This window comes from Oncorhynchus keta, chromosome 34, assembly GCF_023373465.1.
Source record: "Oncorhynchus keta strain PuntledgeMale-10-30-2019 chromosome 34, Oket_V2, whole genome shotgun sequence".
NCBI lineage: Eukaryota > Metazoa > Chordata > Actinopteri > Salmoniformes > Salmonidae > Oncorhynchus > Oncorhynchus keta.
In genome coordinates, this window is record NC_068454.1 from 31,025,379 (window position 1) to 31,048,727 (window position 23,349).

The following is a 23,349-nucleotide window of genomic DNA, read 5'->3' on the forward strand; positions in this document are numbered from 1 at the left end:
GACAGTTGACATCTAGTGGAAGCCGTAGGAAGTGCAACATAACCAATATCCCACAGTATCTTCAATAGGGGTTGAGTTGAAAAACTACAAACCTCAGATAACCTGAGAAAGATCCAACCAGGAAGTGGGCTTTCACCTGCCATATGAGTTCTGTTATACTCACATACATCAGTGTTTTCTATCCAATACTAATAATAATATGCATATATAAGCATCTGGGACAGAGTAGGAGGCAGTTCACTCTGGGCACGCTATTCATCCAAAAGTGAAAATGCTGCCCCCTATCCCAAAAAGGTTAAACACATTGACAGGTCAGGTCAGGGATCATTCATCAGTGATTTAAAAATACCAATCGGGCCAAGTTCTTCCAGTTTAAAAGTATTTTGTAAGGCGTTCCAAGACGATGGCGTAGAGTACATAAAAACCCATTTTACGAAATTCAGTTCAGACATTTGGAACAGTTAGCAGGATAAAGTCCAGTGAAAGAGAGTACCCACCACATTTCTGAACAATAAAAATGTAGTAAACCCAAAATGGCTTTGTAAATAGAAGTATGCCTGAGCCTACGAGTGACTAGAGAAGGCCAGCCAACCCTGGTATACAAAGTGCAGTGGTGCGTAAGGATTCTATAGTTTAAAATAAATCTCAAAGTGCCATGGTAAAGGGTGTCAATTGATCTCAAAACACTGAGCGGAAGCATTCATATATAAAATATCCCCATAGTCCAGTAAAGGCATAAATGTAACTGATACTAGCCTCCTGGCTTCAAAAGAAAAACAGGCCTTATTCCAAAAATAAAATCCCAATTTCAGCTTACATTTTTTTGTAAGTTGTTGAATATGCAATTTAAAAGAGGCCGTCATCAATTAAAATGACAAGATATTTACATGAGGATACAGCCTCAATCTCCTTGCCCTGACGGGTAGTAATAGGTGAAAGGTTCAGAGGTTTATTTCTTGCTTTAGAAAACACCATTAGTTTAGTTTTGTCAGTATTGAGGTTAAGCTTCAATTGACACAAGGTATGTTGAACAGTATAAAAAGTAGTTTGCAAGTTCTGGAAAGCTTTTGTAAGAGATGAGGCACAACAGCAGAAAAATGAAGTTGCCCATTTTGGACATTTTTGTCTGAATCATTTATATAAATAGTGAATAAGAGAGGACCAAGTACAGAGCCTTGGGGCACACCATTAAAGACAGACAATTTAACAGACAGAAGCCCATCAAATTGAGTGCACTGAGTTCTATCAGGCAGATAATTAGCAAACCATGCAACTGCATGCTCTGAAAGACCTACACTTGACAATCTCTGCCTTAGTATAGCATGATCAACTGTATCAAAAGACTTAGAGAGATCAATAAAAAGTGAGACAGTGCTGTTTTTTTTATCAAGTGCTTCAGTGATATCATTTAAAACCTTCATTGTTCTTCATGATGCTCTCTGCGCCTTTAACGGACCTCTGAAACTATCACAGTGCAGGTGCATTTATACGGAGACTTGATTACACACAGGTGGATTGTATTTATCATCATTAGTCATTTAGGTCAACATTGGATCATTCAGAGATCCTCACTGAACTTCTGGAGAGAGTTTGCTGCACTGAAAGTAAAGGGGCTGAATAATTTTGCACGCCCAATTTTTCAGTTTTTGATTTGTTAAAAAAGTTTGAAATATCCAATAAATGTCGTTCCACTTCATGATTGTGTCCCACTTGTTGTTGATTCTTCACAAAAAAATACAGTTTTATATCTTTACGTTTGAAGCCTGAAATGTGGCAAAAGGTCGCAAAGTTCAAGGGGGCCGAATACTTTCGCAAGGCACTGTATGTATATACTGTACACTATACCATCTATTGCATCTTGCCATCTTTATGTAATACATGTATCACTAGCCACTTTAAACAATGCCACTTTTATATGTTTACATACTCTACATTACTCATCTCATATGTATATACTGTACTCGATACCATCTACTGCATCTTGCCTATGCCATTCTGTACCATCACTCATTCATATATCTTTATGTACATATTCTTCATCCCTTTACACTTGTGTGTATAAGGTAGTTGTTGTGAAATTGTTACTCGTTGGTTATTATTGCATTGTCGGAACCAGAAGCACAAGCATAGCCTAGTGGTTAGAGTGTTGGACTAGTAACCGGAAGGTTGCGAGTTCAAACCCCCGAGCTGACAAGGTACAAATCTGTCATTCTGCCCCTGAACAGGCAGTTAACCCACTGTTCCCAGGCCGTCATTGAAAATAAGAATATGTTCTTAACTGACTTGCCTGGTTAAATAAAAGGTAAAATTTAAAACAAATTACAATTCAAAATTTCACTACACTCACATTAACATCTGTATGTGACAAATAAGATTTGATTTCATGTAGCCTAATTTTGGTCAGACTAGACTGATCAAATTAAGATCCTACATCTGTATGGGAAATATTTAGTACTCTAAGGTTTGAGAGTGTCACAGTGAAAGGAATGTGGGCTTTAGTTTGTACACTGGGTCTAAGACACCATGTCGTCTTTGTTCGTTAAATCGCCTCTGGTTTCACCAACTCTTCTTTCTCTAACTTTTGTAGTGAGGACATTGACATGCAGCATCAGGCCTCAGAGCAAGGCTGCAGCCAGAGACCCTGTGACCGACACCTGGGAACTTTCCCAATTTCTCCTCCCTCTATTCCTCGCGTCCTCTTTCCTCACCTTTTTAGGAGGACAGATTAGCACTCAGAGGCCTGCAGAGAAAATACCCCCGCTGCAGAACAAAAGACAGAGTTAGACCCATCACCCTGGCCAGGCAGAGATGGGATTCCCCCATTCACTACTATTATTCATTCACCCTCCATCCCCACACACCATCCTTATTTCCTACATTCAATTAAGATAAATAAGGAATCAGTGAGGGAGACACTGGGGCTTTGGGAAGAAGAATTCCACAGGGTCGGATCTCTGCGTGGTGGAGTGTACAAAGTAGCCCCTTACTGAGCATTTCAATAGATCCTGTTACAAATCCTCATTGGGGCCTGAGGATTTGAACAGTGCAGAATTCAAAGCAATTAAGATGTGCAGTGATCCCACGTCACCTGACCTTTAGAGTTTTGTTAGCTGAAACAAAGGAAGAGAAGACTGCATTCCATCTAAAATGGCAAGAACATGTTGGAACACAATTAAAAAGCCAGCTAAAATATTCTTCCCCTGACAAATTATAATCCCACCCCCTATATGTAGGTCTACTCACACTAAAATGCTTTCTGCGGAGGCTACTGATGCCACATATCCCATAGACTACTTCATCCAAAGCCATCCAAAATAGCTTATTTGGAGGGCTATTTGGAAAGCACAACTGATATCCAATTGCAGTGTTGCAGAAGCCAAGAATAAGTTAAGTCAGTTCAAACTCCCACTGCTATCCCAGGAAAAGGATGACCCTTGCCTTGAGAATGGCCAGTGTCTGTCGAGACAGCCGTGTGTTGACAGAGTATGTGTTGGTTGGAGACAGGACATTCTGGAGTCTCAGAGAAGGGATGGACACCATGACTAATATTTTTCCAAAACAGACAGACAGAAGCATTTTTGCCACCCCACAGTTTGGTTTCTTCCAAGGGAAAGAATATGTTTGCCTTATTTCAGTCATGGTCTGCTCATATCAAATACATTAAGCAGGGTAAAGCGCACACACATGTTAACTGTTAAAGAGAGTAAGCAAAGCAACAACATTGTTGTTCTCTCACTCAATCGCTCTTTTTCTCAGAGTCTAAGACATGGCCGATATCGCTCCTTTAGTCTCCCGGCAACTGCAGTTTAATTTAATCAAACGGGAACTGCAAACTTAAGAGGATTGAAAGGTCACACTGTGCTGCCAAGTCACAACTTGCTTCCTTCAGTCAGTCATTCGCTGGCTGGGTGGATGATATCCATGATATTCCTGTCAGTGTTGCAGAGAGACATGCCACTGGGCTAACTAAGCCTTAATGCAAAAACCCCATGATGCATCTGTCCACAGGCTGGAATTACATCCTGTTACAGTTGTGTTGCATCATTCACATGGTGTCCATGACATGACAGCCAGATCACCTGTACATTAGGCAGGATGGGAAAGGTTCACTTGGTCACTATCAGGCAAAGCTGCAAACTCAAAGTCCTAAAAATCTGTTTTTATAACCAACCCCAACTTTTGATAAACCAAAAAGCGTATTTTCGTTTATATACATATTCACGATATAGCCAATTTTGACTTTCCAGTTTAGCCTGATAGTGCAAATCCATAGGAAGCCAGGAGGTCTGAGAGACTCACCGTGTCTCCGATCTTGAGGTCGGCACACTTCCTGAGGCCTGGTAGGGGCTGTCCATCCTGACAGGTGGCCGTGAAGGACAGACTGAGGTCTTCAGGTTGATCCCACACGGTCAGCTCCACTTTGGACCGGATGTTCTGGAGGGAGGACACACAGAGAGAGAGAGAGATTGGATGAACTCACAGATACATATGCCATGAACACAAAAACAGACAGACACATATACAGATAGACACACACTTATGAATAAGTACTTTTGACATTTGCATCAAAGTAGTAAATATGTCATTTATTTGAAAACAAGACGGATGGTTCACTGGTCAACTATCCAAACATGTCTGATCAAAGACTCCTATCAATAGATCACATGAGCATTAAAGTATGTGTGTATATTAGAGCTGGCACAGAGGTTTCCTGGTGGTTTCCATACTATTTGAATGTTAAATGCTTCCAGTACCCCTGGCACTGGATCCACTCAGAACCACCACAACTCAGCATTTTAGAATGAAACCAGTAAGAGCCTGTTATTTAATCTGTTAGCAGGCAGGGTGGAAAACAGTGAAAAAGATAGTTGGAAAGAGCGTAAAATGCCTTAGTTAAGCAAGATTTATACAGGTCATTCTGTCTTCTGTAAACTTCCCCCAAACCCACAGCGGTTCGGTTGGCATGGATGGATGTGGAGCGCGTGCGTGTGTGTCATAGCGTGCCTTATCTGTACTTTATGTGCGTGTTCACTCCAGCGCATAAAAGCTACAGAACTGTGGAAGGGGGTAATCAGAATCATGCCCGACTGACAGATACCCATGATTGATCTATGCCCTGTTTTGGCCTGTACTGGAGAAAGAACACAATGAACTGATAACAAAATGTGTTGAAATAACTAAACTGCTTGTGTTCAAACTTCACAATACTCAAAAAAGATACAATTATGATAGGAACCAAAATGTGGTGCCATCTGCCCATTGTGTAAAGTGAACAGGATGTAGGCTACTTGGTATATAAGGGTGTCAGGTAGCCTAGTGGTTAGAGCGTTGGGCCAGTAACCGAAAGGTTGCTGGATTAAATCCCTGAGTTGACCAGATAAAAATCCCACTGTTCCCTGGTAGGCCGTCATTGTAAATAAGAATTTGTTCTTTACTGACTTGCCTATTAATGAAAGTAAAAAAAAAAAAAAATTAAATACCATAATTATCAGTTGTTAAGGACACGAGTTGAGTCTACTCTGCAAAATCAAGTTGTAGTTCCTCTCAACCACAGGAAGGAAAAAAATGGTTGACTGAAGAAAAAAAAAACACTGCTTTATTGGAAAATATTTTTGAGGATAGTTGACTAAAAACAGGCAAATACTTTGGTTTTAAAATATTCAAATTACATGGAGAAAGATTCGTTCTTCCCTTAAAATGTTGTTTTCTCTCAACTAGTCAACAAAAGTGAATTATATAACTGCTTTCCAGCAGAGCATTGAAGGCTAAATCTGCCATTTCAACAGTCTGACTGCCACTTTGTTTGGTAAGCTGAGGTATGGGGCTGGAGAAATCTAGCCAAACCACTCTCAAATCACAGACTGTGACTTTAAGATCCCTAAATGGCCAAACCAGAGCCACATTGTCAGAGTACTCACTCAGTGATCTAGGGTCAGGTTTTAGTCAACAGACCACAACACAAAAATACAAGACAGGATGATTCTATGCTTTGAGAATGGATTATGAGAGAGTGTCTTCTGTGACAATTAAACACTAACGTCAAATTAGAATTCAAGACCATTTGAGGCCGCTGCTTAACTTGGGTACAATGAAGATTATACATTTATCATGATTTATCAAGATGTAAATCTCCTAGCACACGAGTCTATAGCAGTTTATTGTGTTTAAAATACACAAGAATCCCTTCTAGAACCCTTTTCAGGCCCTTCCTTCAAATAACTGGAAGAATGGAATCTATTTCCTGTATGGAGGGGACTGGGGAGTAGCAGCACCACAGTGTCTCAGGCAGGATTTGCGCCATAAACCTGCTTCTTCTTCAGTAACCATAAAGTGCTAGTGCAGAGTTAAAGACAGTGCCGTAGTGTGAGCCAGAAGTCGAGTAAACCCCAGACCACCACAGCAAATAGAGGGGTAGGGTGAGGGTCTCCATATCACCACAGCAAATAGAGGGACAGGGCGAGGGTCTCCATATCACCACAGCAAATAAATGGGCAGAGTGAGGGTCTCCATATCACCACAGCAAAGAGAGGGGCTGGATGAGGGTCTCCATTTCCAATGCTAAAGCATAAAAATTCAACACTTATACTTGTCCTCTAGAGACGGGGACATGTTCAGTAGGCCTCACAGTTTTGCAATGGAAAACAAAAATGACAGGTTCAGGGTATACCGGTCTGTTTCCTGGTTTCAAAACGTGTTCAGCCAACTGTCAACCAACATCCATTTCAGAAGAGGACAGCTGAGAGACTCTTTCCCTCTCAAGCGCACACACACACCTTGTGCTCTAAATGGGAGAGAACGCTCCTTCACTTACATTGTAGGCGTTAACGATGAGTTGGATGATGTTCTTGGAGTCCTGATCCAGAATCTCCACTGTAGTTCCAGGTATCAGTGCTGTGAAATTCTGCATAAACACCAGATATTGTTTTAATTAAGATAAATATAACAAAGCAATAAACACAATATCAAAGGCCACCATACACAACGAAGTGTACACACCATACACAATGTGTGTACACTATACACACAGCTACTCTCAATCCTGAACATGAACACATTTTATTTATATATAACACACACATACATATACACACATAAATACACACACTGCTCAAAAAAATAAAGGGAACACTAAAATAACACATCCTAGATCTGAATGAATGAAATATTCTTATTAAATACTTTTCTTTACATAGTTGAATGTGCTGACAACAAAATCACACAAAAATTATCGATGGAAATCAAATGTATCAACCCATGGAGGTCTGGATTTGGAGTCACACTCAATATTAAAGTGGAAAACCACACTACAGGCTGATCCAACTTAGATGTAATGTCCTTAAAACAAGTCAAAATGAGGCTCAGTAGTGTGTGTGGCCTCCACGTGCCTGTATGACCTCCCTACAACGCCTGGGCATGCTCCTGATGAGGTGGTGGATGGTCTCCTGAGGGATCTCCTCCCAGACCTGGACTAAAGCATTTTTTTTTTTGGTGGATGGAGCGAGACATGATGTCCCAGATGTGCTCAATTGCATTCAGGTCTGGGGAATGGGCAGGCCAGTCCATAGCAGTTCCTGCAAGAGGAAGGCATTGATGCTAACACCCCCCACCACATGAGGTCTAGCATTGTCTTGCATTAGGAGGAGCCCAGGGCCAACTGCACCAGCATATGGTCTCACAAGGGGTCTGAGGATCTCATCTCGGTATCTAATGGCAGTCAGGCTACCTCTGGTGAGCACATGGAGGGCTGTGCGGCTCCCCAAAGAAATGCCACCCCACACCATGACTGACCCACCGCCAAACCGGTCATGCTGGAGGATGTTGCAGGCAGCAGAACGTTCTCCACGGCGTCTCCAGACTGTCACGTCTGTCACATGTGTTCAGTGTGAACCTGCTTTCATCTGTGAAGAGCACAGGGCGCCAGTGGCGAATTTGCCAATCTTGGTGTTCTCTGGCAAATGCCAAACGTCCTGCACGGTGTTGGGCTGTAAGCACAACCCCCACCTGTGGACGTCGGGCCCTCATACCACCCTCATGGAGTGTTTCTGACCGTTTGAGCAGACACATGCACATTTGTGGCCTGCTGGAGGTCATTTTGCAGGGCTCTGGCAGTGCTCCTCCTGCTCCTCCTTGCACAAAGGCGGAGGTAGCGGTCCTGCTGCTGGGTTGTTGCCCTCCTCCACGTCTCCTGATGTACTGGCCTGTCTCCTGGTAGCGCCTCCATGCTCTGGACACTACGCTGACAGACACAGCAAACCTTCTTGCCACAGCTCGCATTGATGTACCATCCTGGATGAGCTGCACTACCTGAGCCACTTGTGTGGGTTGTAGACTCCGTCTCATGCTACCACTAGAGTGAAAGCACCGCCAGCATTCAAAAGTGACCAAAACATCAGCCAGGAAGCATAGGAACTGAGAAGTGGTCTGTGGTTATCACCTGCAGAACCACTCCTTTATTGGGAGTGTCTTGCTAATTGCCTATAATTTCCACCTGTTGTCTATTCCATTTGCACAACAGCATGTGAAATGTATTGTCAATCAGTGTTGCTTCCTAAGTGGACAGTTTGATTTCACAGAAGTGTGATTGACTTGGAGTTACATTGTGTTGTTTAAGTGTTCCCTTTATTTTTTTGAGCAGTGTGTACATACATACATACATACATACATACATACATACATACATACATACATACATACATTTTTTTTAACGTACCTTGTAAATGACATAGAGCCTTTTAGTCACAGCGAAGATGAGATAGATGTTGTTCTCCGCCAGCTTCTCTCCCAACAGAGCCAGAGAGGGATAGTCCTGCAGACAGACAGATAGATATGCATGGAAGAGGATGTTAGAGCCATTTCAAGTTCATTAGTTTAGCTTCCAGCTCACCCAGGGAAGGGAAGTCATTGTTCCTCTGATTCCAGTGTTGTCTTTACACGAGTCCCCTGACATTTCATTTTTCACCAGCAGAACGAAGTCAGAAGTGATTTAGACCTATTTATTTACAGCTCTGCTCTCTGATTGAGGAGCAAATCCTAACTCCCACTTAAGTCAAAGATACACTATAGTCAAGGCATGAATGAGTGAAAATGTTTAAGCAGTTAATAAGCAATCACTTTATCTCAATCAGATTTGTCTTCAGTAGCCTTTATCATTGTGTACATACAAATCAAGCAACAGTGAGATTTACAGTTGAAATGGCCCGTGAGGGTCACCGATTTTCCTGAAAAACACAGTGCTGTTCTGGGAAGCACCCATTCTTCCATCCCACATTCAGATGAGATGAGGGTAAACATACTTAGCCTGTTTGGGGATTACTCAAGCTGAGGATCCATTGGTGTTGAAGTCTGATTTGTGTTGGAGTACCTCCACTGAACTTAATGTGTTGAGACGTAACAGGACTATCGAGCCCAGAGCACCAAATGACACACAGCAGATCAGCAAATAAAACTAGAGGAAAACATTGCGATTCCAGGATTAACTTTCATTCACTTAATCCATGTTCATATCATTGAGTTGGATTGGTTGAAATGAGCATGATGTTTATTAGGTTTTTATTGCATTAGTTCTTCAGACTTCAAATAGTGCTAGCCATGTAAACAAACCGTGCAGAAAAATATATAGTTTTTTATGTGATGCAGTCTCATCATACAAAATCCAAAACCTTAATTTCCAGAACAAAAAAAAAGTTCACATGGCTTGTACCATTTCTTTGTGTCCTCTCTTAAGACTGCTGAGCTCTCACCCTAACTGCGGTCTAAATTAACTCCCAACTAAGTGAACGTCCCTGAGTTCATTAAAGCTTTACCTACAGCACCCTATGGCTCTTTGTAGATAAGTAGCAGCAATAAGACACGAAGTGAGTTCCCAATAAAGTCAGTTGGACCTCCACTAGGAGCAGAGCCAGGCAGACTCAGGGAACTAGCATACCTCAGTTTACATTGCATTCCTCCTTACCTAAATTTAGCCTTGCTCTGGCCATCAAAGAATCAGACCAGCAGTTAAATGCTTTGTGTCTGGAAGGTTGAGTCATTTATGTTCGCTTTACCTCAAAGCAATCCATCTGGACCAAGTCTATTCTTGAGAGCTGCTGCTTCAGTATGGAATATATTACACTGACAATGTGGATAAAAAAATAACCATTTCAAATAGGTTACAATGCATAGGGAGGTTTGACTGTACTCTATAATTGTGTGTGTGTGTGTGTTAAATAACATAGCTAATCATGTTGTATACTGCTGTACACACTTTCTATTCATATACTGTCCATACATACCAACATATACATACATATTGATATTTCGGACACTGACATTGTTCAGATATGTAAATAAAGAAATAAAAAAATTTGTGTGTATTGTTCGGTATTACTGCCCTGTTGGAGATAAGTGCAGAGAAATGCTTATGTTTCTGAGATAGAATACGTGTAAGCTGCCAATAACATTTGATGTTATAGCCGAGATGTATTATAAGCTAGCTCTATAGTTATTTTATAGCTCTAGAGTAACCATGTTACAGTTAGATGTTATAGCTCTAGAGTAGAGGTCGACCGATTAGGATTTTTCAACGCTGATACTGATCATTGGAGGACCAAAAAAAAGCAGATACCGATTAAATCGCCGATTTATATATTTGTAATAATGACAATTACAACAACACTGAATGAAAACTTATTTTAACTTAATATAATACATCAATAAAATCATTTTAGTCTCAAATAAATTATGAAACATGTTCAATTTGGTTTAAATAATGCAAAAACGAAGTGTTGGAGAAGAAAGTAAAAGAGCAATATGTGCCATGTAAACAAAGCTAACGTTTAAGTTCCTTGCACAGAACATGCTGTTGGAAAGCTGGTGGTTCCTTTTAACATGAGTCTTCAATATTCCCAGGGAAGAAGTTTTAGGTTGTAGTTATTATAGGACTATTTCTCTCTATACCATTTGTATATCATATACCTTTGGCTATTGGATGTTCTAATAGGTACTTTTGTATTGCCAGCGTAATCTCGGGAGTTGATAGGCTTGAAGTCATAAACAACGCAGTGTTTGAAGCACAGCGAAGAGCTGCTGGCAAATGCAGGAAAGTGCTGTTTGAATGAATGCCTACGAGCCTGCTGCTGCCTACCACCGCTCAGTCAGACTGCTCTATCAAATCATAGACTTAATTATAATATATCACACAGCAATACGAGCCTTAGGTCATTAATATGGTCAAATCTGGAAACTATACTTTCGAAAACAAAACGTTTATTCTTTCAGTGAAAAATGGAACCGTTCCGTATTTTATCTAACGGGTGGCAAACCTAAGTCTAAATATTGCTGTTACATTGCACAACCTTCAATGTTGTCACAATTATGGCAAATTAATTACGGTCTTTGTTAGGAAGAAATGGTCTTCACACTTCACAACGAGCCAGGTGGCCCAAACTGCTGCATATATCAAGACTTGCCAGAACGCAAGAGAAGTGACACAATTTTCCTAGTTAAAATAAATTAATGTTAGCAGACAATATTAAGGAAATATGCAGGTTTAAAAAAAAAATCAACTTATGTATTGATTTTAAGAAACCTCCCTGGGATAGGCGGGACGCTTGCGTCCCACTTGGCCAATAGCCAGGGAAAATGCAGAGCGCCAAATTCAAATAAAATACTATAAAAATCTAACTTCCATTAAATCACACATGTATCAAATTAAAGCTACACGTTGTGAATCCAGCCAACATGTCAGATTTCAAAAAGGCTTTACGGCAAATAAATTCATAAAAATCCTACAATGTGATTTTCTGGATTTAAAAAAAGAATTGTCTGTCATAGTCGAAGTGTACCTATGATGAAAATTACAGGCCACTCTCATCTTTTTAAGTGGGAGAACAACTGGTGGCTGACTAAATACTGTTTTGCCCCACTGTACATAGTCCATCTGTAAATAGCCCACCCAATCTACCTACCTCATCCCCATATAGTTTTTATTTACTTGTCTGCTCTTTTGCACTCCAGTATCTACTTGCACATCATCATCTACTCATTTATCACTCCAGAGCTAACTTCTTGGTGACAGGTGGCAGTATTTTCATGTCCAGATGAAATGCATGCCCAAATTCAACTGCCTGCTATTCATCCCCAGAAGATAAGATATGCATACTATTCATAGATTTGGATAGAACACCGAAGTTTCTAAAACTGTTTGCATCATGTCTGTGAGTATAACAGAACTTATTTAGCAGGCAAAACTCAGAGGACAAACCATTCAGATTTTTTGTTGTTGAGGTCACTCTTTTCAATGGGTTTTCATTGGGAATCCAGATTTCTAAGGGACCTTCTTGCAGTTCCTATCACTTCCACTGGATGTCAAGTCTTTAGAAATTGGATGAGGTTTTTCCTTTGTGTAATGAAGAAGTACGGCCATCTTGAACGAGGGTCACTTGAAGTGTACTGTTAGATAGCATGCTTTCTGGTCACGCGCCTCTACAGTTTGTTTTACTCCTGTATTGAACACAGATCATCCCGTCTTCAATTTTATCGATTATTTACGTTAAAAATACCTAAAGTTGTATTACCAAAGTAGTTTGAAATGTTTTGGCAAAGTTTACAGGTAACTTTTGAGATACTTTTGAGTTGGAACCGGTGTTTTTCTGGATCAAACGCGCCAAATAAATTGACATTTTGGATATATATCGACAGAATTAATCGAACAAAAGCACCATTTGTGATGTTTATGGGACATATTGGAGTGCAAACAAAAGAAGCTCGTCAAAGGTAAGGCATGAGTTATATTTTTATTTCTGCATTTTGTGTCGCGCCTGCAGGGTTGAAATATGCTTTCTCCCTCTGTTTACGGAGGTGCTATCCTCAGATAATAGCATCGTTTGCTTTCGCCGAAAAGCCTTTTTGAAATCTGACCGGTTGGCTGGATTCACAACAAGTGTAGCTTTAATTTGCTATGTTGCATGTGTGATTTAATGAAAGTTAGATTTTTATAGTAATTTATTTGAATTTGGCACTCTGCATTTTCCCTGGCTTTGGGCCAATTGGGACACTAGTGTCCCACATATCCCAGAGGTTAATCTGCTAAATATAAATTATTTCGCTACTATGGCCTATTTATTGCCTACCTCCTCACGCCATTTGCACACACTGTATATAGACTCTTTTTCTAATGTGTTATTGACTGTACGCTTGTTTATTGCATGAGTAACTCTAGTTGTTGTTTGTGTCGCACTGCTTTGCTTTAACTTGGCCAGGTTGCAGTTGTAAATGAGAACATGTTCTCAACGATCTTACCTGGTTAAATTTTTTTTTTTTTTTAATAAAAAAAATAAATCAGCTGTGCAGTCATATCCTGGGATTCAGCAAATTTCAGCGAAAAGCACTCAGTGATAAATCCTTGAGCACTTGTTGATTCACGTTATCCGAGAAAGACTCTACCCTTCTTGTCACAGTGCCAAGTGTTTAATAATAAATAAATAGTGTCCCACTTCAGAGAGCAGTTTTTTATGTCCTCTTTGTTTTTGAATTCTTTGAATAACGTCTCGGCGGCAACCACCATTGAGTCCTTGTATAGCTCTCCATCAGTGAACAGTTTATGTCAGCCATCTCTTGGCTAAACACCGAAGGAAGGCTCTGTTGCAGCCTTATTTTAAGCTGTCGGTTTGGTAAAAAGCGACTGCTGTGCTTTCAATAGACTTGAGCTGGTCAATTTTCTTTCAACGAAGCATGCTCTTTAGCGGGTAAGTTACTTTGAACTTGGGGTGGATGGTGTTTCGGTGCAGCTCCACGTTACCCCTTTTTGCTAGCGCTACAGCCTGGTGACAAATCAGGCAAATCCTTTTGTCCTTAACTACGATGAACAGAAAATCGTGTTCCCATTCTAAATGAAAATTAGACGTTTTTTGCTTTTCTCCCTTGTGCCTCCGCCATCGTTTCGTTAGTTTTATTTTTGTTAGCTTGATATTATAACAACAAGTGCCTGAGATAGTTAAGGCGGGAGTCAGGGATTTAATTTGTCAGACATCAAACCTAGAAAATGTATTTCATTGGCCGATATACCCCTCCCCGCACCTCGACCACCATAACTACACACAGGGCTCACACATGGCACATTTTAAATTAATAAAAACATTGACATTTGATTTTTTTTCACCCTCTGATTTTGAAAACTCCTTGCGATCGACTTCTAAGATCATCTTGTCGACCGAGATGGACTGGTTGGCGACTCCTGCTCTAGAGATATAACATCATTGTAACATGGTTACTCTAGAGCAGTGGTCGCCAAACCGGTGGATCGCGGTCGACAAGTCGATCTTCAAGGCATTCCTAGTCGATCAGCAAATATTTCTGTAGAAAAGCCAACGAACAATAAAGGCTTACACTCCTTTTTAAATCGTGTTGAGCTGTTGCCAGTAGGTGCACTTGATTCAAAAGTCCTGCGCACCGGGTAAGCAAAGTGTTCCCATGAGACAAACTCCGCCTACCCGGCGGACCGGCAAATCTGTGACTAAATCGAGTGCACCTACTCTGCTGCCCGTCAGATAGCTCAAATCACCATGGCTACAGAGCTTCCATGACACGAACCCAAACTGGCTGCACGCATGCGCCATCGTGCATACATTTTCTCCCCCCCACACCAACAGTGATCACGACACGCAGGTTAAAATATCAAAACAGACTCTGAACCAATTACATTAAATTAGCACTTGCCCAGCTAATTTGCCCTATTTAGATAGCTTGCTGTTGCTAGCTAATTTGTCCTGGGATATAAATATTGAGTTGTTATTTTACCTGAAATGCACAAGGTCCTCTACTCCGACAACTAATCCACACATAAAAACGGTGAACTGAATCACTTCTAGTCATATCTCGTCATTTGACCTTCTTGACCATCAGATGCAGGTACCATCAGTCCAGTAAAATAAAAAAGATAAATATTTAAATTCATGCTCCACAGTGCCTCAAGTGCTAAACCAACTGATCTATTCTGTTATCAAAGCTCGAGTTTTTAAATATAATATGGTCTGATGAACAATATTGGCAGGCCGATCATATAACCAATATGCTGTGATAATGTATTAGGCCTACTGCCCAAACCTCATTCCTACAAAACTGTTTGTGTAAGGTTAAATGTAAAAAATTCTGAGGAGTAGATCTCAGCTTGCTTTTTGACTGCGAAAGTCATCTTCACTCAGAAAAGGTTGGTGACCACTGCTCTAGAGTAACCATGTTACATTGACGTTACAGCTCTAGGGTAACCATGTTACATTGACGTTACAGCTCTAGGGTAACCATGTTACATTGACGTTACAGCTCTAGGGTAACCATGTTACATTGACGTTACAGCTCTAGGGTAACCATGTTACAATGACGTTACAGGTCTAGGGTAACCATGTTACATTGACGTTACAGCTCTAGGGTAACCATGTTACATTGACGTTACAGCTCTAGGGTAACCATGCTACAATGACGTTACAGCTCTAGGGTAACCATGCTACAATGACGTTACAGCTCTAGGGTAACCATGCTACAATAACGTTACAGCTCTAGGGTAACCATGCTACAATGACGTTACAGCTCTAGGGTAACCATGCTACAATGACGTTACAGCTCTAGGGTAACCATGCTACAATGACGTTACAGCTCTAGGGTAATCATGCTACAATGACAATGACAGCTCTAGGGTAACCATGTTACAATGACGTTACAGCTCTAGGGTAACCATGTTACAATGACGTTACAGCTCTAGAGTAACCATGTTACAATGACGTTACAGCTCTAGAGTAACCATGTTATAAGGAAGTTACAGCTCTACAGTAACCATGTTATAAGGAAGTTACAGCTCTACAGTAACCATGTTATAACGTTAAAACGCTTCAGTAACCATGTTATAAGGAAGTTACAGCTCTACAGTAACCATGTTATAAGGAAGTTACAGCTCTACAGTAACCATGTTATAACGTTAAAACGCTTCAGTAACCATGTTATAGCTCTATGGAAACCATGCCTTGTCTTACCATCTTGGTGGAGCCGCTGTATTCGTTCTTCTCATTCATGTGGCACTCCCCATCATGGGGCTGGACCAGGCCTCCCAGTTTACCGTCCAAGGCCAGGTGAGGCACATCGTCTGTGGCAAACACCAGCAGGTGGAAGGCCTCCTTCCTCCAACCTATCCTCTCCTGCACAAGGGAAGAGATGGTCACTTTACTGAAAGTTTTAGAGACACCTAATAACTGAGGTGTAAATTAAAGCTAATTTATGCTTGAGCCGTAAAATGTGGCCTCCGGAGGTATGCAGAGGCTAAATCAAGCTCCGTACCGCATTGCTGTGCGCCTCTCAAATTCTGTAACAATGCGGAGGGCTCCGTATCGACATGATTGGTTGATGGTAGGTGGGGGCAACTTCCTTCACAATAGCTCTGCCCTGGTAAGCGCAAGTAGTATTAAAGCCCTGACGTCTGCGTTGCAGTAGATCCTGGCCAGTGCAGATGGCGGATTGACCATGAAGTGCCTTTTATTCTCCTCCAGTTTACAGTAGGCAATTATTATTACGAAAGTTTTTAACTAGGCAAGTCAGTTAAGAACAAATTCTTATTTACAATGACAGCCTAGGAACAGTGGGTTAACTGCCTTGTTCAGAGGCAGAACGACAGATTTGTACCTTGTCAGCTCAAGGATTCGATCTAGCAACCTTCCGTTACTGGCCCAATGCTCTAACCACTAGGCTACCTGTAGTTTTGTACTTTCGTACTTTCGTAAATTCACAGGGGATCAGTCCATGAAATCAAGACAGAAATACAGGCTTGATAAGAACAAAAAGAGACACGTTCATTCTAAATGATCATTGATAGAAATTGATTTAAGATATAACTGTACTATAAAGCCTTTATAAAAGTGTTTGTAAAATATTTAATGTTAAAAGAGCTTGGCACGACACAGCTGACATAAAAGATCCCAGAAATGTTCCATATGCACAAAAAGCGTATTTCTCGCAAGTTTTGTGCACAAATGTTTACCATCCCCGTTAGCGAGCATTTCTCCTTTGCCAAGATAATCCATCCACCAGACAGGCATGGCATATCAAGAAGCTGATTAAACAGCATAATCATTACACAGGTGCACCTTGTGCTTGGGGACAATAAAAGCAACTCAAATTTGCTGTTTGTTTTGTCAAAATGCCACAGATGTCTCATTTTTTAAGGGATTGTGTATTTGGCATGCTGACTGCAGGAATGTCCACCAGAGCTGCTGTCAGATAATTTAATGTGCATTTCTCTACCATAAGCCGCTTCCAATGTCATTTTAGAGAATTTGGCAGTACGTCCAACCGGCCTCACAAAACGCAGACTACGTGTAACCACGCCAGCCCAAAACCTCCACATCCGGCTTCTTCACCTGCGGGTCGTCTAAGACCAGCCACCCAGACAGGTGATTAAACAGTGAGCATGCACAACCAAAGAATTTCTGCACAAACTGTCAGGAACCATCTCAGGGAAGCTCATCTGCATGCTCGTCGTTCTCACCAGGGTCTTGACCGGACTGCAGTTTGCTTCATAACCAAATTCAGTGGGCAAATGCTCACCTTTGATTGCCACTGGCACGCTGGAGAAGTATGCTCTTCACGGATGAATCCCGGTTTCAATGGTACTGGGCAAATGGCAGACGTGTGGGCGAGTGGTTTGCTTAGGTCAGCGTTATGAACAGAGTGCCCCATGGTGGCGGTGGGGTTACTGTATGGGCAGGCATAAGCAACGGACAACAAACAATTGCATTTTATTGATGGCAATTTGAACACACATATACCCCGTTACGAGTTCCTGCCGACGATTGTCGTGCCATTCATTTGCCGCCATCACCTCATGTTGAAGGATGATAATGCATGGCTCCATGTCGCAAGGAACTGCACACGATTCCTGGAAGTTAAAAATGTCCCAGTTCTTCCATGGCCTGCATACTCAGACTTGTCACCTATTGAGCATGTTCGGGATCCTCTGGATTGACGTGTATGACAGCTTATTCCAGTTCCCCCTAATATCCAGCAACTTCACACAGCCATTGAAGAGGAGTGGGACAACATTCCACAATCAACAGCATGATCAATTCAATGTGAAGGAGATGTGTCTTGCTGCATGAGGCAAATGATGGTCACAACAGATACGGACTGGTTTTCTGATCCACTCCCCTACTGTCACCTTCTTGGAAATGGGCGGACCAAGGCGTAGCATGAGTATTGTTCCACATATTTATTTAAGTGAAACTAACAAAACAAAATACAAAGACCATGAGGACGTAGTACACTAACAATCAATATCCCACAAAACACAGGTGGGGAAAATAGCTACCTAAATATGATCCCCAATCAGAGGTAACGATAAACATCTGCCTCTAATTGTGAACCACATTAGCATCTACATAGAAATAAATATACTAGATCACGCCCTGACCTACTACACCAACCAAGGGCTCTCTATGGTCAGGGCGTGACAGTACACCCCCAAAGGTGCAGACTTTGGCCTCAAAATCTGAAACCAAATGGGTAGGGGGGTGATTAGTGTCGGTGGCGGCTCCGGTGCAGGTCATAGCCACCGCCCAGACCCCGGATCCTGCCATCGCGCTGGGCTGAATGCCGTGCATGGACTGGGCATCGGCGAAAAGGAGGGCTCCGGCCATGGAGCTGGGTTGGACGCCATGCCTGGACTGGGCAGCGGTGCAGAGGAAGACTCCTACCATGGAGCGGGACTGGACGCCTTGCCTGGAGGCAACGGACCGGGAGCCGTCGCCGGAAGCTCAGGACTGTGAATGCGCACTGGAGGCCTAGTGCGTGGAGCTGGTACAGGTGGCACCGGACTGGTGACACTTCAGGGTGAGTGCGAGGAGGATTCACAGGACGTACCGGACTGGGGACACGCACTTCAGGGCGAGTGCAAGGAGGAGGCACAGGACGTACTGGACTGGGGAGGCGCACTGGGGGCCAGAAGGATGGAGCCAGCCCAAGTTGCACCAGACTGCTAACTGGATCCTCTGGTCAGATGTTGAGCAGAAGACACTTGCACAACATCTCTCTTTCCTAACTTCCCCAATGCCTCCCTGACCGTCTCTGGCACTTCAGGGCAAGTGCAGGAAGCAGGCACAAGACGTACCGGACTGGGAAGGCGCACTGGAGGCCAGAAGCGTAGAGCCGGCCCAGGTTTCACCGGACTGATGATATGCTCCTCCAAATGCCTGCGTTGCCGCATACTCCTAGCCAACTCCATTCTCCGGTATCCCTCCTCACACTGTTCCATCACCTCCCAGATATTCTCTGGCTTGTCCCTCTGCTCAGTCGCCAGCTCCATGTGCCCCCCCAAATTAAATCTTGGGGTTTCTGTGGCAGCGGTCCCCGGCGTCATCCTTCTTGCGTCCTCTGCGACTCCTGCCACGGAAGGGTCTCCTGTCCTTCCATGATTTCTTCCCAGGTCCAACTTATTTTTCCCATCGTTGCACGCTGCTTGGTCCTTGTTTGGTGAGATATTATGTCACGTTCTTGGAAATGAGCGGACCAAGACGAAGCATGAGTATAGTTTCACTTAAATAAATATGTGGAACTAACAAAACAAAATAACAAAGCTACAAAGACCGTGAGGACGTAGTGCCCAAACACACTAACAATCAATATCCCACAAAACACAGGTGGGGAAATAGCTACCTAAATATGATCCCCAATCAGAGGCAACGATAAACAGCTGCCTCTAATTGGGAACCACATTAGCACCAACATAGAAATAAATATACTAGATCACCCCCTAGTCACGCCCTGACCTACTACACCATAGAGAACCAAGGGCTCTCTATGGTCAGGGTGTGACACCTTCCTGTTATTTTTAAGGTATCTTTGACCAACAGATATGTTTTCCCAGTCATGTGAAATCCATAGATTAGGGCCTTATGAATTAACTTCAATAGACTGATTTCCTTATATTAACCAAGCTCAGAAAAATATTTGAAATTTTTGCATGTTGTGTTTATGTATTTTTTCAATGTAGTAGGGAGTTGTAGTTGCCAACAGGCCAATATTGTACATAGTTTAGCGCAGAAAACGTGGTAATTAACTGCAATGACTATAATCCATTGCGTGCACGCTTACTTGTCCGGTCTCGGTATGTGTGGAGCAGACAAGGAGACCTATCTCGTTGACTGAAACAGAGAGAAGTGAGAACATGCAAGAGGGATAGAAAGCATACCTGAAAATACATGATCTAAGTGATTAATATTTGGTATTCAGCAGTCAGAAAAGTATGCCTTATTTACATTGAAGAACTACTAAAATAGTGATTTTGTCAGAGAGCATAGACAGCACCTGTACAGAGAAGAGATTACTTGGTCATCAAATAAAATTAATATTTTATTTAAAGTATTGTGAATAAATTATGGTTAATAAGTGATAAGTAGCAAATACTTGGTCATACTTGGTCATCAAATAAAATTAATATTTTATTTAAAGTATTGTGAATAAATTATGGTTAATAAGTGATAAGTAGCAAATACTTGGTCATACTTGGTCATCAAATAAAATAAATATTTTATTTAAAGTATTGTGAATAAATGACGGTTAATAAGTGATAAGCAGCAATGGGCAGTCACAACCATCATGGGACTCATTTTTTATTTTGTGTTACAGCATTCAACCCACATAATGCATTTAATGTCTAACCGAAACCGACCTCAAAATGCACTAATCGCTCTGCACTACTAGCTGTAAAGAGTAGTTCCTGCCCCTATAAAACACTATCACTTCATCATTATTATTATATTAAACTATCACTTTCCACAAGCTTGACAACCACATACATCAACAAGGAGAGTAGCAGGTGTTTTATCCAGAACAAGGTCATTATCAATGGAAAGCAGAGGTCAGAAAAAGTGTAACAGCAAAGTTAACATAGTGCTGAGTAATAGCATAACACTAAACACACCTGACCTTTCACCCATGTTTCGACATAAAAAGGCATCCATTTGTGATGCCCAGCCCAGTATATTCCCAAACTGTATCTCATACCATCATGGTCACCTAATCATCCCCAGCCCCAGCTGTGACTATTCCCCAGGTTGTTGCTGTAAATGAGAACATGTTCTCAGTCAACTTACCTGGTAAAATAAATACAAATATTATGTGCCACAGTACACAATAGAAAGAGATGTGGGTTGGCAGTTGGCATACAGGCCCCTTTTTGAATAACATGCTGGAATGCTAGAGACATTAAACAAACCTGCCATGCTTCAAATGTGTTTTGGCTGGAGTGGTAGTTAGTTCACTATGTACGACAGTCATGCAACCATGCCCATTTCATGTATATATATATATTTTTTACAGGGAAACAAAGAGGCATAGGTTTAGCTGAATATTCTACAATGGTCAGCAAAGCAAATGATTAATTAGTCAAAGTAATATTCTGACAATGTAACCGAGTGAAACAAACATATCAAGAAAGTATTGGCGCAACCGCAAAACAGACTGCCCGATCCAAGTTTCTGTTACAACAAATCACATGGTAGAGTTGGGAGGGAGGGAGTCATTCTCTGTGATATATACTGTGATATGACTGGGCCTGTTTCTGTTAGTGAGTCTTCTTGTTGAACCAGCTGCACCAGACTTGACATCCCGTTCAACCAGCTAGACATCCTGTTCAACCAGCTCATTTTCGTATTCCATTGTGTGTGCTAATGAACACGACCAGGGCCTCAATCCATCATGTCTACATGACTGACAGCTCACAGGAGAAAACCTAAAGGGACTTGACTGACAGAAAATCTGGTTCTGATTGGTTAGGATTAAGGTTTAAGATTAAGGTTAGGGTCAGGGTTATAGGTTGGCATACCAGCCGGTCACATCCCATTAATCACACCCCGGCCTCAGCTCACCTTACAGACGGCAGCCTGCAGGATGGCGTCGAAGCCTCCCTCCGGAGCGTCCCTGTTGCGAGACACCATCTGTTTCTGCACCTCCTCGTTGAAGCGATCCACCTTGTCCGTCAGGGAGAGGAGGTGGCGGAACCCGAAGGAAGGGACACAGTTGGGGAACAGCTTGTATCTGTGGAGAGGGAACTTTTAAAATAAAGTATGCTATGTATGTAACAGACCTGGGTTAAAATAGTATTGGTTTGTGTTTGATTGAGCTTGTCTGGCACAGTGGAACCAATGAAATAGTGCAAACCCTGTCCATTTGGCACCCCCACACAGGCTCTCATCCAGGCAAACTATTTCAAATACTGGCTACATTTAACATGGTATAATGCAGTTTCCTCAAGAGGAAGACCTCAGTGACATTCTAACACACAATTCATCCTGGAGGAAACACATATCCTTTGGGGCATTTGATGGTTTTGGCAAGGGCAGAGGTGTGTTAAGGATGAGAGGCCCAAACGGCATGATCTGTCCTCTGCCCCTAACATTTTCCTGCAGTACTGACTCTTTGACTGACACACAGTCCACACACAGGACCCAGGGCATAACCTAGTTGGGCAGTGATGCGTGATGATGGCACTAAGTAAGTGCGGCGTAATCTCACCTCCAGGGCAAATGTGGTGTGTGATGTGTGGGCGGCTGCTTTCAACCTCTATGTTCTATTCTGTTCCCTTTCAGCCTGCCATCATCATCATCATCCACAGCAAGCCTCAGCATCACTTGATAAAGATGAACAAAAATGACTGTATATAATTCAAATACTGAGCTATAGTGTATGCTCAAAAACATTTGGAAATTCGATTATACTAATACAATTGCTTAGAGAAAGATTTTGCTTAACTAGTACTATTTTTTTCCTCCAAAAAGCTAGGGGTCAAAATTGACACCCCTGTTGTCAATACCTCACCTTGCTGAGCATTTTTCTAAAATGTTTAATGAGTTGGAGAACACATTGGGAGGGATGTTAGATCATTCCTCCATACAGCATCATTCTATATATTTGATATCCTTCATCTGCACGTATGGACATCCCTCAATTCAAACCACAGGTTTTCAATGGGTTTCAAGTCCAGACACCGAGATGGCCATTGAAAAATGTTGATATTGTGTGTGCTTAGTGTTATTGTCTTGCTGGAAGATTAACTTGCATTTTCAAGTTTCAGCATCCAGGCAGGTTTTTGGCTAAAATACCCTGGTACTGGGTAAAGTTCATGATGCCATGAACCTTAACAAGGGCCTCACTCCAGCAGAAGCTAAATATCCCCATAACATCAAAGATCCACGTTCTCATTTTGATGCCAGACCCACCACTGGTGTGCATTGCCAAAGAGCTCTAATTCTCATTTTGATGCCAGACGCACCACTGGTGTGCGTTGCCAAAGAGCTCTATTCTCATTTTGATGCCAGACCCACCACTGGTGTGCGT

The 23,349-nt window shown here is 42.0% G+C and overlaps 1 protein-coding gene across 1 annotated transcript in view; it reads right to left on the reverse strand.

Annotated features, from left to right (window-relative positions):
* Window positions 1-23,349, reverse strand: part of LOC118366922 (integrin beta-5-like) — a 78,794-nt gene that overhangs the window by 48,400 nt on the left and 7,045 nt on the right. Inside the window, exons 5-9 of the mRNA XM_035749763.2 lie at window positions 21,882-22,050; window positions 16,002-16,163; window positions 8,711-8,806; window positions 6,812-6,901; window positions 4,300-4,434 (exon numbers count right to left, since the gene is read on the reverse strand). Of these exons, the coding sequence (XP_035605656.1) occupies window positions 4,300-4,434; window positions 6,812-6,901; window positions 8,711-8,806; window positions 16,002-16,163; window positions 21,882-22,050 (652 nt within the window). The remainder of the gene's footprint in view (window positions 1-4,299; window positions 4,435-6,811; window positions 6,902-8,710; window positions 8,807-16,001; window positions 16,164-21,881; window positions 22,051-23,349) is intronic.